This window comes from Ascaphus truei, chromosome 6, assembly GCF_040206685.1.
Source record: "Ascaphus truei isolate aAscTru1 chromosome 6, aAscTru1.hap1, whole genome shotgun sequence".
NCBI lineage: Eukaryota > Metazoa > Chordata > Amphibia > Anura > Ascaphidae > Ascaphus > Ascaphus truei.
The window spans coordinates 108,006,371-108,029,379 of NC_134488.1; the positions used below are offsets into that span (position 1 = coordinate 108,006,371).

Here is a 23,009-nt window from a genome sequence, read left to right on the forward strand (position 1 = left end):
ATGGCAATCAGATTACTCCCTGGATCAACATCCTTCCCATGTTTACTTATTTGGTATATCCGTGTGTACCTTTCCTTTCTAAAAAGATGTCGAACCTTTTTATGAAGATATCTACTGTATCTGCCATCACAGTCTCCATGGGTAATGAATTCCACATGTTAACTGCCCTTACTGTAAAGAACCCTTTGTCTTTGTACTGCCCTTGGGATGAATAGTTATTTTGAAAGCTCCTTTAATTGTCCCCGAATATACTGTATTTGTATATAGTTATCATATCCCCTCTTAGATTACTCTTTTCTAATGTTAACAAATCTTATTTAGCTAGTCTGTCCTCATAAATCAGATTTTCCATCCCTTTTATTAATCTGGTGGCTCTTCTGCTCGTTTTTTAGTTCCTTATTGTCTTTTTTTATGGAATGGTGCCCAAAACTGTACTCCATATTCAATGTGGGCTCTTACTAATGCTTTATCGAGGGGCATAATTATGTTTACTTCCCTTCCATCCATTGCCCGTTTAATACAAGATAAGATCTTGTTTGCCTTTGCTACTGCATGACATTGGGCACTATTGCTAAGCCTGCTGTCTACAAGCACTCCTAAATCCTTCTCCATCAAGGATCCATCTAATTTTCCCCATTTAATTTGTAAGTTGCCTGTTTATTCTTGTTTCCCAAATTCATAACCTTACATTTATCTACAGTATATTAAACCTCACCTGCTATTTACCTGCCAAACTTTTCAGTCTATCCAAATCCTTCTGGAGAAAAATTACGTCCTGCTCTGATTTTACTACCTTACACAATTAAATTGGGTAAGTCACTTAAGATTGTAAGCTCCACAGGGCAGGGACCTGTGCCTAAAAAATGTCTCTGTAACTAGCAGCGCTACACAAGAACATGTTGTTATTATTATTATTATAAGTTAAAAAGCAGGGGTCCTAGTACTGATCCTTGAGATACTCCACTCACAACTTTAGCCCAACCTGAAAAGGTTCTATTTATGACAACTCTCTGTTGTCTATCCCTCAAATAGTTTTCAATCGAGGTGCAAATTTCTTTATCTAATCCAATTTCCTTTATTTTGTACACTAACCTCCTGTGTGGCACCATATCAAAACCCTTTGCAAAATCTAAGTAGACCACATCAACTGCATTACTATGGTCTAAATTCCTACTTACTTATTTATTTTTTATTTATAAAATGTTTTACCAGGAGTAATACATTGAGAGTTAACTCTCATTTTCAAGTATGTCCTGGGCACAGAGTTATGATGACAAATACATGGTTTCATAAAGGGAACAGGGTTATACATTATATACAAGAAAGTGAATGCACAGTTAAAGATAATATATATTATAGGAAACGGAGCTTACTGTATCTCCCCCTTTATGTTTTAGTTAATCTTTTACAGTGCAAGAAGCCCGGCAGAACCAGAGTACCGTCGGACCTTCTGGTCATGTAATTGCTCCAGGAGTGATCCCATTGTCATGACCCACCCCCCAGGTATGTTATCGGCGCACTTCTATGGTCAATGGATTTTTAAAAAATCATGAGAAACTCAAATTAATGTTACTCTAAAAGGATTATTCTGTATCAGCCAAAGCAGCTGTTTGGGCCATTTTTGGCTGAAATTCCCCGTTGACTTTTTAATTGAGGAATTTCGGCTTAAAACAGCCCTATTGGCGGCTTTGGCTACTATAGAATAAACCCCCCAAGTCACAACAAATAACAGGCTTATCTTCAACCCATATTTGAGAAAATATTGAGGAAAAGAAAAAACTGTATGTGCCGGAATTAATTGAGAATTAAATCATTATCAGGCACAACCGGTAGTTCTGGTTTAATGTCAGGTGGAAATCAACTGACTTTAAATTATACCAAGCAGCTGAGCCTAGCCTGCTTATGAATTCTCAATTAATTCAGCCATTTACAGTCCTGCTTGAATAGTTTTACTTCCATGTTCTGTTTCTTTACCCATTAAAGGACACAGCCTTCTTCCTTGGCGTGAACACCTTAGGACTCTGCACGGTTAGCACATTCTCCGATCTGCAATGTTTTGTGAGAGGCGCCATCTTGCTTTCTGCTGCTTGGTTCTCTCCAACTTTAAGCTTCGGAGTCTGCCAAATTGTCCTAACTGTAAGCGCCATTGTTTTCATAAAAATAGAACTGAATACATTTTCCTCTGATATAAAATACAAAAATATTATGCTTGCTGGATGGTGGCTGGTTTGGTGTTTGTATACATATGAATTTACTCGGAACATGGAAGAATGCATGTTAGAATGTATGAGGTCACAGAGGTTGATCACATGACTAGAGTGGCTTTAAAGTGGACCGAACCATTAACATACAGCCTAGACAAACTATTGTACTCGGTAGAAAAGTGATTCAGTGTTCTCCCAAATAAAACACCCATTAACCCAGTCTGAGTCAATGGAACATTAAAAGCTCTCCCTCGTTTCTCTCCCATATCACCATTTACATTGTTTTTTGTTAGGTCACATATTTAAAGATTAAATATAATGAACATGTCATACACGTTGGACATCATTATAGATGTGTTTGAAACACTATTCCTTTATTTTTATTCCAGTACTATTATGAAGGAAATGTAATTTATTTTATTCGTGTTAGAAGACTTCAGAGCTTATAATATCGAGCTTTCTTTTCCATTGTTTTGAGCCACAGATATGATCTGAAAACAAATATATACAGCTAAAATGCAAAACAAATCTATATGTCATTCACAAGTCTCTATCCATGTATATAGAAAGTGGGTGCTCCAGGGACGGTGAAATCTTCACGCAATGACATCAATAATAATTCAAATATAGAGCTCATGCATAAGACTAAGTATGGAGTGGGTATATAATAAAGTGTGATATGTGAGTCACCAGTCAATAATCAATATAACTTCTCCTGAAAGAAACAATCAATAATGTTAGATATCACCTTGATGCAATCACCTGCTAGATGCTAGATATCACATTGATGCAACCTCATTGGAGGAAATATAACACATACTGGTACTTATCAATGTCCATAAATCACATTTAAATATCTTGAAGAGATCTTACCCACTCTTTGAGTCTTGGAAAGTCCGTAATGGCATACCAAGCCGCTGATGCAGAAGTCCAATCAATATGTTCATTCCAATTCTAGTTAGTATTTTTTCATTTATTCTTTCTTTTTCGTCTTTCCTTTCTGTGTTCTTCCCCCCCTTCCCCCTCCCTTCCCCCTATCTCCTCCCCTCCCCTACCCCCCCCCTTTTTCATGTTTCTGTCTTTTTGCTTTTTCTGTTTTTTGAAACCTACAACAGCTCTAAATATATTTAACAAGTAGTGCAATTTATAATTTTAGATGGCTGATTAATATTATGAGATAGAAGCGTGCTATTTCCGTGATCCTGCAGGTCACCCTTCGGAGGTGGATTTGCATTTATAGTGGAATGATATTATATATATACAACTGATTCTACTTTTTGTTTTTAATGTTTGATGTATGTTTATTTTATTTGTATTCACATCCTCTTAGGTCTTATTAGACCTGGTTATTGAATAATAAGTAGAAAGGGGATGTGATATTCATGTTTGCTGCTGGTGTAATATAGGTGGCTGGGTTACAGAGACCCTTGAATTATTGTACTTGCATTTATATCAGTCGGATCTGTTTATTGCAGAAGGGGTAGTGCTTTTATTTATAGTTACTGGGTGTAACTCATAAGAATTTCAGAGTTCCAAATGGGGGTGGGGTTGTTGTGTTTCTTCCCCTGTCAGGCCCTGGGCCAATCAATGGGGAGCTGCTGTGAACAAGGTGGCTGGCGTTTCAGCTTGGGTTGTGATTTGCTGATGTGCCGATTTTTGTCCTATGGCTCTCATTGTGTGAGTTGGGGGGGGGGGGGGGAGGGGCGGGGTAGACACAGAGCAGGCTGCCAGCACTTCTTCCTTGTGAGCAATACTAGCCCTGCATTGGTTATCGTGCTGACGGGGATTGGGTCGTGCGCAGGTGTGCGCGTGGTGAAGAATTTTTGATCCATTTCTGGTAGGTATATATAGCGGGTCCCTGTCATCATGCACCCTATATTCATGATAAAGGACATTCGTGTCTGAAACGCGTAGGAGGGATTTCACCTCCTTTGGGTGATGTTTTGTACTTGTGCTGAATAAATAGAATTTTATCTTTATACCACCTGACTCCCTGGCAGTGCGCTGCTTTCCTCTTTTTTTCTACTACAAGTCTCTATCCGTCTGTCACGATCTCAATCTTCTACAACCAGTCATTATACATCGCTGCAAAGCTCTTTGCAAGTACCTTCCAGGAAAAGTGACAGATTATTAAATTATTTTTATGTTAACTTGTACCGGCAGTATACTGTATGTTTAAAAATAGTTTTGTTTCATACATCTGCTGCTGATCTCATGGAACAAAATATTTAATACCTCCTGGGACCTGGCAGATTTAATTAATGCTATCTGCACCATTTATTGACACAAAGTGGTGGAAGAGTTTCTGGTGAACTGATTGCAAGCGTCCCCCTCATTCTCAGTACACTCATGCTCAACCCTTCACATATTCCTTCTTTCTCTCTAACCCTCCAATAAACTGAACTGGTCCCAAGTTCTCCTCCTTGTTATGGGCAGTGCGATCTGAATAGTTGATAACTTTAGAATAGTAGGGGGCCCCTGCTGCAGCCACACTAATAGAAGGAATGATGAACGGTGCTTAGGGTGTACATACAGTAGTGAAGGAATAGAGAGAGAACCCTGTATAGCACTCAGGTTCACGCTCTGATGGTAGATGAGTGATTTAAAACATAAACTTTATTATTAGCATATATTAAAATAGTGGATGTTGGAACAACGTGCTGGAGGTGGGTTGATCCTGAATAATAGTAGCCGTGTTGGCTCCGGATCAGATAATATCTTATATACCAGATATAACTATATTGGAACACTGGTAACAAAAAGGCACATAGATCCTGATGTGGACCTTTGTGATGGGTGTGGGTTCCTGGGTGTGCTAATAAAGGTACTGAAGTAACATATCACACACTGGCATAGTCTGCGTACTTCCTTTATTAAGGTGGTAAGTATGATATGTGTATATATGCTGGTAGACGCTGGGAACGAGTATAGTATGATTCTCAGCAGTCGTGAGTGCAGTCAGCTAATTAACCACTCTATATATATGGGTGTCTCCGGCCAAGTGTCAAACTGACCTAAGGTGACCTTCTATTGTATATACTGTAGGGTAGGTGCCCTGCACTACCTCTAGGGCTGTATATAGACTGTAAGCAGGTAGAGGTTATAGACACTTGTGTAAGGGAGGCACTATGGCTGGATAGTAATCATAATCCCATAGCAGAGGGTGAGCTGAGGGTAAGCACCAATAGTGACCCTTAAAGTGCTGCTGTCTAGAATATCCCTGACAGCAGCGCAGCTATGGTGTTGCTGGGGATCACTATATCAGTACTTCAAGGATATTAGCACTCTCCAAAAAGAACACCACACAGAGGAGACTTGCAATGACTGTCGGGGCACTGCTAGTCTGTATATCCTGCACGAGCAGGCTGCCGCATGAACTCGCGGTTAGAGTTTCATAATGCGGATGCAGTCACAAGCCTGCGCGTGCACGTGGGAGAAGGGAGCCGACGCGCGCGTTTCGCGAGGGGCTTTCTCAAGGCGAATGGTAAGTATAGTTGAGGGAGCCCTGCAGGTAGGCAGGTATATATAGGGCCTCCAGTGAGATGACGTCATAGTTTAACCCCTGGTGCGCTGAGGTATGCCTGGTGCTGTTTAAAGAACACAGTGAGTATACCAGTGTGAGTCACTGCATACTTAACACACTACTCAATAAAAATCTGACTTATGTGTTGTCTCGTTTTTGCTTCTTGTCAGATATGCACAGTAGAGCTGAATTGACTCAGTCTGTGCTACAGGGGTAGTCTCAAGGTTACTGCCTAATAAATGATCATGTGCTAATGATAGTAGGGTTCAGATGTACCCTAATGAAGTTAATATCACCACTGTTAAGTGGCAAAGGTCAAAGTACAGGACTATGAAGATACCTGATACCGTCATGGCAGAGCTATTGGCGTGAGTGAGGATACTAGTGGTAAATTGGGGAGAGATATACTCAGAAGCAGTAAAGATGAAAGTCATGTCCAAGTCATAGATTGCAGCTGTAAAGAGTCATAGCAGATATAACAGAGGTGTAGATTTTCACAGGAAAGGGGTGTACAGGAATCCCTCATTGAGGCCTCTGGGTGATAATGTCCCGAGTGTGTAGATCCATTTTGACTCCTTTTGGAGGAGAGCTTTGTCCCAATCTCCCCTCCTTTGTCCCCGAGTAAGATGGTCTATTCCACAGAAGGTGACAGCCTTTAAGTCTCCGCCATGACACACGTTGACGTGTCTCGATAGGGGTTTGTTGGACTTGTTCCTGACAGTGCCTATGTGCTCAAGCACCCTCTGTTTTAGACATCTGCTGGTTTTTCCCACGTACACCTTCCCACATATACAGATGCCTTGGTATATGACACCCATGCTGAGGCAGTTAATGAAGCAGCGTATTTGGTACATCTTAGAGTTGTTCCAGTTCCCAAATTGTTTAGTTGTTCTCATATATTGGCAGGCCTTACAGCGTTGGCAATTTGCCAACGCTGTAAGGCCTGCCAATATATGAGAACAACTAAACAATTTGGGAACTGGAACAACTCTAAGATGTACCAAATACGCTGCTTCATTAACTGCCTCAGCATGGGTGTCATATACCAAGGCATCTGTATATGTGGGAAGGTGTACGTGGGAAAAACCAGCAGATGTCTAAAACAGAGGGTGCTTGAGCACATAGGCACTGTCAGGAACAAGTCCGACAAACCCCTATCGAGACACGTCAACGTGTGTCATGGCGGAGACTTAAAGGCTGTCACCTTCTGTGGAATAGACCATCTTACTCGGGGACAAAGGAGGGGAGATTGGGACAAAGCTCTCCTCCAAAAGGAGTCAAAATGGATCTACACACTCGGGACATTATCACCCAGAGGCCTCAATGAGGGATTCCTGTACACCCCTTTCCTGTGAAAATCTACACCTCTGTTATATCTGCTATATATCTGCTATGACTCTTTACAGCTGCAATCTATGACTTGGACATGACTTTCATCTTTACTGCTTCTGAGTATATCTCTCCCCAATTTACCACTAGTATCCTCACTCACGCCAATAGCTCTGCCATGACGGTATCAGGTATCTTCATAGTCCTGTACTTTGACCTTTGCCACTTAACAGTGGTGATATTAACTTCATTAGGGTACATCTGAACCCTACTATCATTAGCACATGATCATTTATTAGGCATTAACCTTGAGACTACCCCTGTAGCACAGACTGAGTCAATTCAGCTCTACTGTGCATATCTGACAAGAAGCAAAAACGAGACAACACATAAGTCAGATTTTTATTGAGTAGTGTGTTAAGTATGCAGTGACTCACACTGGTATACTCACTGTGTTCTTTAAACAGCACCAGGCATACCTCAGCGCACCAGGGGTTAAACTATGACGTCATCTCACTGGAGGCCCTATATATACCTGCCTACCTGCAGGGCTCCCTCAACTATACTTACCATTCGCCTTGAGAAAGCCCCTCGCGAAACGCGCGCGTCGGCTCCCTTCTCCCACGTGCACGCGCAGGCTTGTGACTGCATCCGCATTATGAAACTCTAACCGCGAGTTCATGCGGCAGCCTGCTCGTGCAGGATATACAGACTAGCAGTGCCCCGACGGTCATTGCAAGTCTCCTCTGTGTGGTGTTCTTTTTGGAGAGTGCTAATATCCTTGAAGTACTGATATAGTGATCCCCAGCAACACCATAGCTGCGCTGCTGTCAGGGATATTCTAGACAGCAGCACTTTAAGGGTCACTATTGGTGCTTACCCTCAGCTCACCCTCTGCTATGGGATTATGATTACTATCCAGCCATAGTGCCTCCCTTACACAAGTGTCTATAACCTCTACCTGCTTACAGTCTATATACAGCCCTAGAGGTAGTGCAGGGCACCTACCCTACAGTATATACAATAGAAGGTCACCTTAGGTCAGTTTGACACTTGGCCGGAGACACCCATATATATAGAGTGGTTAATTAGCTGACTGCACTCACGACTGCTGAGAATCATACTATACTCGTTCCCAGCGTCTACCAGCATATATACACATATCATACTTACCACCTTAATAAAGGAAGTACGCAGACTATGCCAGTGTGTGATATGTTACTTCAGTACCTTTATTAGCACACCCAGGAACCCACACCCATCACAAAGGTCCACATCAGGATCTATGTGCCTTTTTGTTACCAGTGTTCCAATATAGTTATATCTGGTATATAAGATATTATCTGATCCGGAGCCAACACGGCTACTATTATTCAGGATCAACCCACCTCCAGCACGTTGTTCCAACATCCACTATTTTAATATATGCTAATAATAAAGTTTATGTTTTAAATCACTCATCTACCATCAGAGCGTGAACCTGAGTGCTATACAGGGTTCTCTCTCTATTCCTTCACTAGTTGATAACTTTGCAAAGGTCAGACAATAGGACACGACACAGGGCTATGAATAACCAAAACGTGTGTGTGTATATTATATATATATACATACATACATACATGTGATCTTCTATGGGAGGATCATATACATACAGTCACAATACTTGTAAGGCACTGTGCAGTTGTGTGTCAATGTTTCTCAGAGTCCCCATGACCCCGTGTTATAAGCGGCCTATATTTAGGTGCCGGCACAATGTTGGAGCTCTTATAATCAGTGTTATACTATAGCAGGCCTGTCTCTTCGCAAAGACTGTGGTACTGTTGCCTGCAATGAGGATCCTCTCTCTGTTTATTCACAACTCCCTTAGTCTGGGAGGCTGCTGATCCGCTTTCAAGTCCACTAGGAGAGCCTTGGTGTTACCTAGTCACCCTGCTCCCTTGAGTTGTCCTCAGGGCCTGGTTATCAGGTTGCAGCTGCTCTCTCCAGGGTCTTTCTAACTCTGGTCTCTTCATGATCCTCTCTGTCCTCTGCATTTCTGGGGCCCACCAACATATGATCCTTCTCACTGATTGGCTGTAATGTCATGTGTCTATTTCAGGCTACAATTTACAGAAGCCCCTTCTGCTGCTATCAGTCATTGGCTCATTTCCAGCAGCACACACCAAAGAGGAGCCAGTCAGGGGGCAGCATACATAGCTGTATCCTATGAAAGGGGTCACATACTGTATAATATGTTTTTTGATTATTTATTGCAAATGAGACCATGCTATGATCACTGTTTTCCAAATGTTCCCGATCTTGAATATTTGTTATTACTTCTACCTTGTTTGATATTACCTAATCTAGTAATGCCTTTCCCCTGGTTGGTTCCTCAATAATTTGGTTAATGTAATTGTCTTTTAGCACCCCCAAAAACCTGTTTCCTTTAGTCGTAATGCTAATCTCATTGCTCCAGTCTATGTCCGGATAATTAAAATCACCAATTATGCAAACATGACATATGTATTGAGGGATTAAAACACTGAACCGATGGAAGGTAACCCATGTGAAACTGTAAATATCAGAACATTGGAGGCACACCCACCTCACTAGGGATTTCCCACTGCAGCCTCTGTGGTACAGGCAATGTGCTATCGACTTGACCTTTACAGTGACCGTCTTCATTATATCCTAGCTGAAAACAATCTGTAGCCAACATGGACTAGGATAAAAGAAACAAGAGAAAGCACTCAGCTCACATTACAGTGCATAGGGAAGTGTGAAAACTCACTACATTCCATAAAGCGGCAAGCCAAGTGGGAGGTTTTCTCCCCCCCCCCCCTAATTTTTTTTTTTAATGTAGGATTATAGCATGTGGTCTTGAAACTGAACTCTGTTATTTTAGACTCCTGGGGACCCCCTGCTTCCCCTCCGCAGGGGGTGCTGGTAGCCATTCCGCTCGGCTAGCAGGGATCCCGTAATGGTGGAGTTTCAAAGCTCACGCATCCTGGGGGCGAATAGGAAGTGACGCCATCGGGTGCGGCTTCCTATTGGCCAACTAAACAACAAAACAAGAAGGAGCACTGATTTCTAACACCAAAATGGCTAGCAGCCTATGATATAACTCTGACCACCAAGGTCAGCAAACAGAAATGGAAGTGATGTTATATCCCTGGCGCTTAGCACTAAGACACAGTAAATAAAAGGATATATACGACCAGATGGAGGGTGAATCCACTTGGGTACTCCTCGTGCAGGCGATCAATCATATGAAAGAAAGAAATAAAATGACATAGCGTAATACAGTAAACTTCAAAACATACAAACACATAAGGGACAATACAAACAGATGCTAAGACAAACAGATGCTGAGACAAACAGATGCTGAGACAAACAGATGCTGAGACAAACAGATGACTGAGATAAGTAAAAAAACATTTAATAAAACAACTGGATAAACACTATCAAGATCAAAAATAATAATAACACACAATGTAAAAAATGAATATAATGATAAAGGAAATGATAGGTCCCATGTGCACTCCAACAGTAGCTGGACTGTCCGCTTACCAGAAACAAGATGGTATAAGGCGGTGGATAATTCAGAGAGTATCCCCTCTCGTAGTTATTCCTGTCCGCTCCCAGGCATCTCGTGATGGTCAGCGTTGGCCTCCGGGAGGGGCACTCCCAACCTTCCGAGCAGCAGACCTCTGCAAAGCAGCCGCACCGGGCTCCGTCTCACAGGACGCCCGCACATGCGCAGTAGTAGCTCTGGATCCCAGGTAGCAGATTCGTCAGGGACTTGCTCAGTGGAGTAGTGTAGAAAGCAGCAGCAGATTCGCCAAAGAAAATGCTATATCGATTGAGATAGCGACAGGGAGTGTGGTAAACACTGTGGGACAGCGGAGCACAAATGGGACCACCCTACGCGTTTCGGAAGTCGTGGCTTTCTTTCCTCAGGGGTAGAAAAGTAGCTACTTTGCAGAGGTCTGCTGCTCGGAAGGTTGGGAGTGCCCCTCCCGGAGGCCATCGCTGACCATCACGAGATGCCTTGGAGCGGACAGCAATAACTACGAGAGGGGATACTCTCTGAATTATCCACCGCCTTATACCATCTTGTTTCTGGTAAGCGGACAGTCCAGCTACTGTTGGAGTGCACATGGGACCTATCATTTCCTTTATCATTATATTCATTTTTTACATTGTGTGTTATTATTATTTTTGATCTTAATAGTGTTTATCCAGTTGTTTTATTAAATGTTTTTTTTTACTTATCTCAGTCATCTGTTTGTCTCAGCATCTGTTTGTCTCAGCATCTGTTTGTATTGTCCCTTATGTGTTTGTATGTTTTGAAGTTTACTGTATTACGCTATGTCATTTTATTTCTTTCTTTCATATGATTGATCGCCTGCACGAGGATTACCCAAGTGGATTCACCCTCCATCTGGTTGTATATATCCTTTTATTTAGGGTGTCTTAGTGCTAAGCGCCAGGGATGTAACATCACTTCCATTCCTATTGGCCAACGTGACATGGGAATTGCCAAGATACCGGCTCCCCATTCAGGGGTAAGTATCTTAGAAACTAGGGAGTCCCCGGAGCTGAAGTTAATGGGGTTGAACTCCATAGACCCCCTGTTTCAAACCTATGTAAAAAAAAATGAAATACAAAAATTATATTAAATTTAATATATTAAAAAACAGCCCGTTTGGATTACACTTTTAAGTGGCCACTTCTCCTTTTGATTTGTATGTGCTCAGCAAATGCCTCCCACTGGCTAATTCACATTTGATGCCGATTTATTTTTCTTTCTAATCAGAATTATTGTTTTTAAATAAAAAGTGTCCAAATTTCAACAGGTCAGTCAATTAACACAAGACAAAATAAGTAATCATGTACTGTTACATTTCTTTATACTTAAAGCTATCTGCAGGCTTATAATAATAATAATACTTATAATAATAATACTTATAATCATAATAATAATAGCATGTTCTTGTATAGCGCTGCTAATTTTACGTAGCGCTTTACAGAGACATTTTGCAGGCGCAGGTCCCTGCCCCATGGAGCTTACAATCTATGTTTTTGGTGCCTGAGGCACAGGGAGAGAAAGTGACTTGCCCAAGGTCACAAGGAGCCGACAGCAGGAATTGAACCTGGCTCCCCTGTGCCAGTCAGTGTCTTTACTCACTGAGCCGCTCCTCACTTACACTGAAAAGCTGTGCGTAAACCGTTGTTGCTAAAATACATGTCATTTTGTCTTGTGTTTAATGCTTACCTCCCACATATGTCCCATAAGGCAGGGGTGCGCAATCTTTTTTTCCCTGCACCCCCCTGCCGTCTGTCCCCCTCTCCTCGCGTTCCCCTGCTTGCCTTGCTTCAGACATCCTGGCGTCATGACGTCATGTTGCCATGGCAACGCGTGACCAGGAGCGTCTGAAACAAGGTAAGTAAGGTTTACAGAGGCCCTGCAGTTCCCCTGGCATTAATTTAAATGCATTCGGGAAGGGTGCGCGGGCCTCTGTAAACCCCACGCCCCCCGCAGCAAGTCTCTCACTTTGCGCACCGCTGCCATAAGGGCATCAGCCCAAGAATGCTCAGCGTTCAGTCCCACCTTCCCATTCTTGAACACCACACAGGTAAAGGACTTATCAAACCACCTGAGGTAACCACAGGAAAGAAAAGACATTACCTGTAAGCTATTCTATTACACAGGCACAATCAATCACTAATGTACTGATCCAAAACAACACACAAAAACACAAGAATGTGTAGAAAAAGAAGAACACAGAAAGAAAAATATCTGCATACATGTTTAAACTTGGACTGTAATTTCCTGTGTCAAATAAGTGTTTTGGGCCATATCAATTAATGAATTAAAGTAGCAGTTATAGGAAAAGTAAAACAACATTGATGTATATTCTTTGATAAGTCTTTGTTTCTGTTATAGTTGCATAGTAGATGAGGTGGAAAAAAGACACATGTCCATTAAGTTCAACCCAGGCTAAATTAAAATACTTCCATGAGAAAACGAATGTTCGGTTTCGGTTTGACCTGTCCACTCACTTGTTACTTTTTCTTGCTTGTGATAAAACTGAATAGCTTTTATACTTCCTCAACGGATGAACATTGAGCAGTACAGTTTAGATTCATCCATAATAATAATAGATTATTTATTTGGTAAAAGATATTAAAAGAACAAACCCACGGATGACAAAAAATAATATTTAATATAGCGTGTGCTCTTTTGCCTTCTCACATACATTTCTGGATGTTGTGTGAATGTTGCTAAGTGCCCCTGAATATAGCTAAGTGAATATGTAGCTAAGTGCCCCTGAATATAGCCTTCTACTGGTCTCAACACTATAAGTCCTGATAGGAACAGGCAGGGCCGCCAACAGGGGGGGACAAAAGGTACTGGTATCCCGGGCCCTGTGAGTCATGGGGGCCCGGCCGGGCGCCAGTTAATTAAATAAAAAATATATTTTTTAAATGACGGCGATTCCCCGTGTGCATGCGCAGGGCAAGCAGGGTGTCCAGCCTGCTGCCTGTGGGCGCGCTCCCCCCAGGTCCCCCCACTGCTCCCCTCCACTTCCAACGTGGGACGTAGGGGAAGCGCCAACCCAGCTTCCCCCGCGGGCGCCAACCCAGCTTCCCCCGTGCACGCTTCCTGCCCCAGCCCGCCAGTCTCGCCCCCCACCCAGCCGCCATCCTCCCATACGCCCCCCGAGCCCACCTCCCGCACGCCCCCGAGCCCACCTCCAAAACCCCCCTCCCGAGCCCACCTCCCGCCCCGGGCTGCTGCCGCGGGGATATCGGGGGCAGGGGGGGAAGCATCTGGCGGCAAGGAAGCAGCACCCACCCAGTCAAGGTAAGTCACCCACACCACCCAGTCACTCAACCCGCCCAGTCACCGTCACCGTCACCCAGTCACTGTCACCCACCCTACAGAATAGTACTGGAATGAAAATAAAGGAATAGTGTTTCAAACACATTTATAATGATGTCCAAAGTGTATGTTACATTTTCTCTTTAAATATGTGACCTAACAAAAAACAATGAATCTGTAAATGGTGATATGGGAGAGAAACGAGGGAGAGCTTTTAATGTTCCATTGACTCAGACTGGGTTAATGGATGTTTTATTTGGGAGAACACTGAATCACTTTTCTACAGAGTACAATAGTTTGTCTGTGCTGTATGTTAATGGTTCGGTCCATTTTAAAGCCACTCTAGTCATGTGATCAACCTCTGTGACCTCATACATTCTGACATGCATTCTTCCATGTTCCGAGTAAATTCATATGTATACAAACACCAAACCAGCCACCATCCAGCAAGCATAATATTTTTGTATTTTATGTCAGAGGAAACTGAATTCAGTTCTATTTTTATGAAAACAATGGCGCTTACAGTTAGGACAATTTGGCAAGCTCAAGAGCTTAAAGTAGGAGAGAGACAAGCAGTAGAAAGCAAGATGGTGCCTTCCGGAAACCCTTACCAATCGGAGAATGTGCTAACCGTGCAGAGTCCTAAGGTGTTCATCACAAGGAAGAAGGCTGTGTCCTTTCATGGGTAAAGAAACAGAACATGGAAGTAAAACTATTCAAGCAGAACTGTAAATGGCTGAATTACTTTAGAATTCATAATCAGGTTAGGCTCGGCTGCTTCGTAATTATTTAAGTCAGTTGGTTTCCACCTGATATTAAACCAGAACTACCGTTTTTCAATTAATTCAGCCACATACAGTTCTTAATTTCCTCAATATTTTCTCAAATATGGGTTTACGATAAGCCTGACCTATTTCTTTGTTGTGACTTGGGGGATTATTCTATATTAGGCAAAGCCGCTAATAGGGCTGTTTTAAGCCAAAATCCCCCAATTAAAGTCAATGGGGAATTTCAGCCCAAAATGGCCCAAACAGCTGCTTTGGCTGATACAGAATAATCCCCCCAGAGTAACGTGGCACCCCGATGGCAACATTAATTTGAGATTTTTATCATGTGTGCCCTGATGACATACCTGGTACAGTTTGTCAGTCAGGGGGCGCTCACAACAATGTGATCACTCTTCCAGCAATTACATGACCAGAGTGGTACTCTGGTTCTGCCGAGCTTCTTGCACTGTAAAGGTTAACTAAAACATAAAGGGTGAGATTCACTTAGCTATTATGGAACTAGAAAAAGTGCAGATAAATGCCACCAAATTAATAAAGGGGATTGATAATCTCTTATGAGGAAAGAGCTACATTAGATTTGTTTACATTAGAAAAGAGGCGTCTATGAGGGGATATAATAACTATATACTAAGACATTCAGGGACAGTATAAGGAGCTTTCAACATGTCACGGGAGACTCCTGTGGCGGATAGGATCTCGGTGGCCGGAACAGCAGGAGCGTAGTAGGGGTCACAAGCAGAGATCAGAGGCAGGCGGCAGATAGCGAAGTCAGGTAACAAGCAGGGGTCCGAGGCAGGCGGCAGGTAGCGAAGTCAGGTAACAAGCAGGTCGACAACGAGGAGACTGGAACAATATAGGCGGGGCAGGACAGGTCCGGGAGCAGGGACTGAGAATGGGGAGCAGGGACTGAGAACGGGGAGCATGGACTGAGACCGAGGAGCAGGGACTGAGACCGGGGAGCAAGGAACAAACGGACAAGCCAGATTACCAGCAAGGGCCTTTACTGTGAACAGACTCAAATACAGGTACAGGTAGAGGAACAGATCAGGATCAGAGACAGGCATGTGCATAGGAGTCTGACTTGAAGCAAAGGCAATTGAACCAACCAGGAAGCAGAAGCTATAAAGGACAGAGACAGGAGCAACAAGAAGACAGACAGGCAGACAGAGGAACCCAGAGGAAATAGGAGACAGCAGCACACCCAGTGGACAAAGAAGAACTATGGCTGGCAGGAGGTCTAGAAGACCCTGACACAACAGAACTATTCATCCCAAGGGCAATACAAAGGACACAGGGTCATCCCTTAAGGTTGGAGGAAAGGAGATTTCACCAGCAACAAAGGAAAGGGTTCTTTACAGTAAGGCAGTTACAATTTGGAATTCATTACCCATGGAGACTGTGATGGCAGATACAATAGATTTGTTAAAAAAAAAGGTTGGACATCTTTTTAGAAAGGAAACGTATACAGGGATATACCTAATACGTAAACATGGGAAGGATGTTGATCCAGGGAGTCGTTTGGTTGCCATTATTTGGAGTCAGGAAGGAATTTATTTTCCTCTTATGAGATATCATTGGATGATATGTCACTGGGGTTTTTTGTTTGCCTTCCTATATCGAAATACAGTAAATACAAATATAGGATCAGTATCTGTGGTCTAAATTTAGCATAGGTTGAACTTGATGAACATATGTATTTTTTCAACCTCATCTACTATGTAACTATGTTACTTAACCTCTATGTATAATTGAATGCACGCTTGGCTAGGCGTCCAAGCACTGAAAATCAGACTATTTTAAGACGGGTTTACATCTTTATTTTGTGAAATAATTATCTAGTAACTCATCTTAAAAATGTCAGCAAACTGAAGAATGACAACCCTACAACAATGTTGGGTATACACAATCTCCCCTTTATTATATATATATATGCTCAACCAGAAGGTGTTTGAGGGGAGGTACATAGGACCCAGCACCTTCCAGGGTGTGATCCCTTCCCTCTCACTTGAGCCTTAATTAATGAGCTTCAAGGTAAAAGGCAAGACAGACAGTTTCCTGCTGCTGTGCTGATCTGAAGGCACATACACAGACAGCCCTGTGAGAGACTGCAAGGGGAGTTCCTGCCTGTCCATAGATACAGGGTGGAAGGAGAGCTTAGCTCTCTCACAGTTAGTCAGTGACTAAGATGTATTAGTCAGCACTCCCCAAAGTGGAGTTAGGTTCTTTGTTTATGTTTTGTTCCTGATTTGTACCCTGTAAATAAACCCCCTGTGCACCAAACTCTAAGTTTCCTGCCTTTGACCTGGGACATAAGATCCTACGCTGTGACGGAGACATCACAATTGGTGGAGTTTAATGCGAGCAGTCCACAAGGCACGGAGTAGTGGAAACTATGGAGGAGTTTCTGACCACGGTACAGCATGCCCAAGCAGAGAATATGGCTATTCTACAGCGCACCCAAGCAGAGAGTGCTGCTACGTTAATGCAAGGTTTGCAACAGATGACAAAATCCCAAACTGAAAGCACTGCGTTGTTAGTACAGCAGATGGCGCTGTCTCTACATCAGACTCTAAAGGAAGAGCAACACGAGGCGCTCCTTCGGCTACACCAGGAGCTCCTAGTGTTGGGAGAATTACCGTCCAGACTAGTGGGGCCCCACAGGTCGCTCGCCAGAAAATGATGATGGACGATGACATTGAGGCATACCTATCGATTCTGGAGCATACAGCAGCCTTTGAAGGATGGCCAGCCGTGCAGTGGGCTGGAATAATTGCTCCCTTCCTGGTGGGTGTCACCATCGTGGTTCGGGCCCAGCGGTTCAACTCCTGAGGCAAAAAAGGCTCCACGCTCCCAACTCTACGACCTCATCCACTTTGCGTGGAAATGGCTCCAGCCTGACAAATGTACAGCCATCGCCATCGTCCAAACGGTCATACTAGACCGGTTCCTGTGGGGTCTTCCTCGCACAGTCAAGAAGTGGGTCAGCCAGAATGGCCCCAAAAGTAGAGCAGTTGGTCGCTTTAGTTGAACGTCACTTTGCTGCTGAGATGTCCCAGAGTTCAAGACCCGATGAGTTTTCCGGTCCCTGATCCCCGCATGTCAGGAGGTCTGGTAAGACTGTTCTTCGGCCTAACAGGCTACACAGACTCATAGACTCAGATAAAGGAGTTGGAAGTCCCACGGCCCATAGGAGGGACTCCAGTCCCATTCTTTCCAGTAGACTGGAGAAAAATCCCCAACTCAATTTTTGGAAGTACATTGAATACTACGTATGCCATGAACTTGGACATGTGGCGGCAGTTTGCCCTTTGAACTCTGACCGAATGCAATGTGACATTTCTGTGGGGTATTTTTCGGGGGGGTTCCTGCTGTTAAGTAGACCGTTATAGAGAAGGGACATTTAGAGAAAAATAAGATGTGTGAAGTCAAAGTAGATGGGGTACCTGTAAGAGCAATGCCTGATACTGGCAGTACAGTTACATTGGTCTCTGCACATCTTGTTAAGTCCGAGTTTCTGCCAGGAATCTCCTTACAGGTAACCTGTTTTCATGGGGATAACCGCACTTACCTGGCCGCACGAGTGTACATAGAAAACCCCCTCGGCTCAGTACATCATCAGGTCGGGGTAGTGTCTAATCTGTTTTATGAGGTATTATTGGGTCAGTATTTCCCATGGTTTTGGGAACTGTGGCAACATCTGATTGTATCCAGATACACAGTGTGTGTATCTGGTAGCAGAGGAAGTACTCACTGCTTCCGGTGCTTACTGACAGGCTCCTCTGCTGCTAACCCCGCCCCCACCCTTCTCTGTCAGGCCAATCATCTCTCTGCTCTGCTGCTAACCCCCTGCCCCCACCCTTCTCTGCTGCTAACCTCGCCCTCACCCTTCTCTACCAGCAAAATCATCTCTCTGCTCTGCTCCCCACCCCCGGCATCTGCTGCTGCTGCGCCAATCAGCTGCTATCCTCCTCCCATTCCCCCCCTCCGCCCCCCCCCCCCCCCGGCATCCCCTGCTCTGTGAGACCCGGGACACTCAGCAAAAACCTGGACATTTCCGGGTATGTCAGCCCACCACACAGCACCAAAAAAACATGACTGTCCCGGCTAAACCGGGACATCTGGTCACCCTACGCGTTGGGCCCCCCTATGCTGTGGAACCCCCGGGCAACTGCCCAGCGTGCCCATACGTTAAGACGGCCCTGACTGCAGGGGGTGGGGGGGATAGGATTCATCCACAGATAACATTCCAGGCTGTTTAAAAGTAAAACTTTTCTTGCTTTATCCATTGTAACATCGCCCGAAGAAGAGGTCCGTGTATCTCGAAAGCTCACACAAATAAAAGCAATTCGTTAGTCACAGAACTGTATTGAGTATTTGTTTTTGATTATATATATATTTGTGTAATATAATGACTCTCTAGAGGTCTAACAGTGGATGCAGCCATAATCTGCGTTGCATTGTATAGCCTTTGTTTCAATTTCAGCTTCATAGAGCTCTTCTCGCCCTACAGAGTGGAAGTCCCCAAAGGAGATGATTGTATGCAGTGGTGCCTTGCCCTCAAACGTTCGTCCGCCTCTACCAATGTGTCTGTCCTAAATCTAGCAGCGGTGGACCAAGATGACAGCCCAGAGAGCGAGGAAAGTTTCATTGGATCGGATGGGAACTTTTCTACATCGGAGCTTTCCTCTTCATCCCAGGCAGAGCTGGACGAAGAGACCTTTTCTGTGGAATCTCAGGTAACCATATTCTAATCCAGCTGGCAGCATATTCTCTATGAACTTTTGTTCTGGTTTTTACCAAAACTTGAACAACCCCAATGATGCCACAGGGACCATGAATCTGCAAAGTATATGGTTACGTGTGTTGGCCCCTCTAACTGTATGCTTTAAATAAAACTACATTGAGAATACATTTTGTGACCAATACTTCCAGCTCACTAATGTAAATGTGTGCTCATTGTTATTTTTCTATTGTCCATTGCAGGATTTGACGTCGAGTTCTGGCCTAACGAAAGCCAAGGACTCCATAACGAATCTCAAAAAGAAAAGCGCCAAGATCAATCAGCATGTTCAAACGCTGAAGGTCTGTATACTTTTCTCATTGAATTATTACATCTTCCTTATTAAAACAATCTCGGTGTATGTAAGGCATGTATGTATGTCTTTATTTATATAGCGCCATTCATGTATATAGTGCTTCACAGCAGTAATACACAGGACATAATATAAATAACAAATAATACAATGCTATGATGTTAAAGCATCAGCCAATGATAGTTCGCGGCCAGTGTATGTCATTTTTAATTTAAAAATGGGAAATATTAACCCTCAAAAGATGTAATTACATATATACGATGAATGGTCATACATATACCAAAAACCTCTGAAATAAAAGTATGGGAAGAAGTCCAGCTCAGAAGTGCGAGATGTCTTCTCTGGAAGATGTGACATGCACACGGTGTGACACTATTCTGCACTTTGTGAGGTGCAAACGTAGTGTATGCTGGCAGGGCCGCCGTAGGGAAGGGGGGGGGCAGCCGGAACACGTGGCTGCTGGGGGCCCGGTGGCCGGACAAAGTAGTTGCCGCCAGTCCCCGGTTCTCCCCACCTGCTGGCCCCTTCCTTTCTCTGTCTCATGCCAGGCCCTCTGACGTCAGTCCGCGACGGGCCTCTCTGACGTCGGCGCGATGAAAGTAAGCTTGGTCCGGCTTCCGCCGCACGGCGGCCTGAGTGGAGGCCCGACACATGCTGAAGTCAGAGGGTCCGGCGTGGGACAGAGAGAGGAAGGGGCATGCCGGTGGGTGGAGCCGAGGCCCGGCGGCAACTGCCCTACCTCGCCACCAGGCCTCCCACTGTCAGCCCCCTCCCCCCCGCAGTCACCGTCCCCCCTGCAGTCACCGGGCCAGCCTGACCACCCCCAAGGTAAGTCTATTTTTTTTATATGTATTTGGGTGGGAATATTTTTATATGTATTTGGGTTGTTAAAATGTATTGGGGATTTTTTATATGCATTTTTTTTTAGATGTATTGGGGTCTTTTTTCATGTATTGGGGAGGTGTTTTTTTTGTATGTATTTGGGGGTGTTAGTATATATTTGGGGTGGTGGGGGATGTATATATTTTGGGGGGAGATTTTTTTAATATTTATTTGTGGGTGGGAAGTTTTTGCATTGGGGGCATTTTTTTGGTATATATTGTGTGAGGGGGGAGGGAATAAATGAGAGTGGGGTAATTGACGGAGGCTGGAGGGGAGAGGGTGAGTGAGAAAAATAGTGAGTAAGAGTTAGACGCAGGGGAGAGAAATATAGTAAATGTGAGGCCGTGGGGCGGGTCTGGGGGGGCAGGGATTGAGTGAGAGAGGGGTAATTGATGGAGGGGGGAGGGTGAGACGGAGGGGAGAGAAATACATGGGAAGAGGGAGGGAAAGAGGGGGTCCACGAGGTGTGAAATGGGTGGGGGGGGGGTCACGAGGTGTAAAGTGGGGCTCACAACACTGCCGACGGGGGGGGGGGGGGGGGGGAATTATGAGCACTGCCACTTTTGTGCAAACTCAAAATTTAAGAGAAATTGGCAAAAAGAATTTGCCAAGCACATTTAATATGCGCCCGTATCTACTCAGAATACAGTGTAAGAAACATGCCACAACTTCTGATGACCATAAATCGGCACTAAAGACAGAGACCCGGAGAAAGAGACCTCTCTCTAAAAAATATATCATAGAACACATCATAAAACCATCACCAAAAAAACGGCAGTTGAGTGCAAATAGCCGCACGGCTATTCGCACTCAGTAGGAAATAAAATGGAAAAAAAATAACCATCCCAGCCAGGAATCAAACCCTCGTCCACTCTGTTAATAGGCTGTAGCATTACCAATTGAGCTATAAGACTTTCTGATGCTTTTGAAGTGAATAGCATAGAAGCCTATTGACATTACAGTGTTCATAGCAGCTCGGCTATTCGCACTCAGTTAAGTTGAGTGCAAATAGCCGCACGGCTATTCGCACTCAGTAGGATATGAAATGGAAAAAAAAGACAGAACACTCCCCTATTGACATTCTATACCCCCTGCATCTGTAATTAGCGCGGCTTTAGGCTGAGTCCCCAGTCAGCACTGTGGCACGCGCCCGGCGGGGGGGGGGGGGGGCATGCACAGCGCTAGACCGCGATCTGCGGTCTGAGGGGAGAGAGAACATTTGCGACGGGAGGGGGCGTGGCGGTAGGTTTGCGGGGGCGTGGCCATGATGTCCCGCAGCTGTTTTGCCCTCATTGGCTGAACCGCCGGCGGGGGCGTTTCCACGCCTCCATCGCAAATGCCAATCTCAAACTCCCCTGCCTGCCTGAAAACCTGTCGCGCACCGCTGGGGAAAGGTGCGCGACAAGGTAGGGACTGGGACCGGAGGAACTGGGTGGGCGGGGCTTGATCGCACAGGCGTGCGCTGTAGTAGTTAGTGGGACCGCAGCCTTAGGAGCCGCTTCCGCATGCGTGCGGCGTGTGGAAATGCAGGCGACAGGCAAGTTTAAATATACGCGCTGAGGGGAGCGGAGGAGCGGTCACGTGACAGCAAACATCCAATGGGGATGAGGGACTAGCCCCGCCTCCCGCCCCACCACCGCCACACCTTCGCCCCGCCCCCAAAGCGCGCTCACTGCCTCACCTGTCAGCTTCTGCAGGCGAGGCAGAGCAGGAGCGCGGCCCGAGGCACCATACCCGAGTCCTTAGGCCTCGGGCATGGTCAACGCTTAGGCGCTGACCCGTGCTGAGGCGCGCTGCTGCTCGGCACTGAGCCCCTGCAGCCGCAATGAGAGCGGCTTTAGCAGGGGCTCGCGCACGCTTCCGTACGCCTGCGGAAGCGTGTCTTAAGAAATCTTTAGTTTCTTAGCTTGCCGGAGCGCAGGGCTGGTCACGTGAGCGGTTCGCCAAATGAGGGAGAACCAGCTCCGTGATGTCACTGGCCCGCCCCCAGACACACCCACGGACGGCGCGCGCTCTAAGGCCAGGGAAAGCACCGCTTTCCCTCAGCCTCAGCGCGCCTCCGCACGGCTTCAGTCTATATGGACTAAGCCTTAGGCTGCGGCCTGAGTGGGAGCGTGGCGTGCTGGCACACGAGCGCTGCGCCCTGCTCGGCCGTGCAATTTGTGGCTAGGTGCACGCTCATCTGGGGGCGCGGCCACAATGGCACTGAGCTGGTTCGCCCTCATTAGGTGAACCGCTTACGTGACGCGCTTGGAGGCGGCAAATTCAATTTTGCTTGCTCTGCAAGCGTCTCAAGCCCCGATGCTCACCCTGGCCAGACAC

General features: G+C 45.0%; 1 protein-coding gene across 1 annotated transcript in view; it reads left to right on the top strand.

The window, feature by feature from the left end:
• Nucleotides 1-23,009, top strand: part of TSKS (testis specific serine kinase substrate) — a 76,610-nt gene that overhangs the window by 25,399 nt on the left and 28,202 nt on the right. Inside the window, exons 3-4 of the mRNA XM_075605686.1 lie at nt 19,223-19,448; nt 19,696-19,794. Coding sequence (XP_075461801.1) covers nt 19,251-19,448; nt 19,696-19,794 — 297 coding nt within the window. The 5' untranslated portion in view covers nt 19,223-19,250. The remainder of the gene's footprint in view (nt 1-19,222; nt 19,449-19,695; nt 19,795-23,009) is intronic.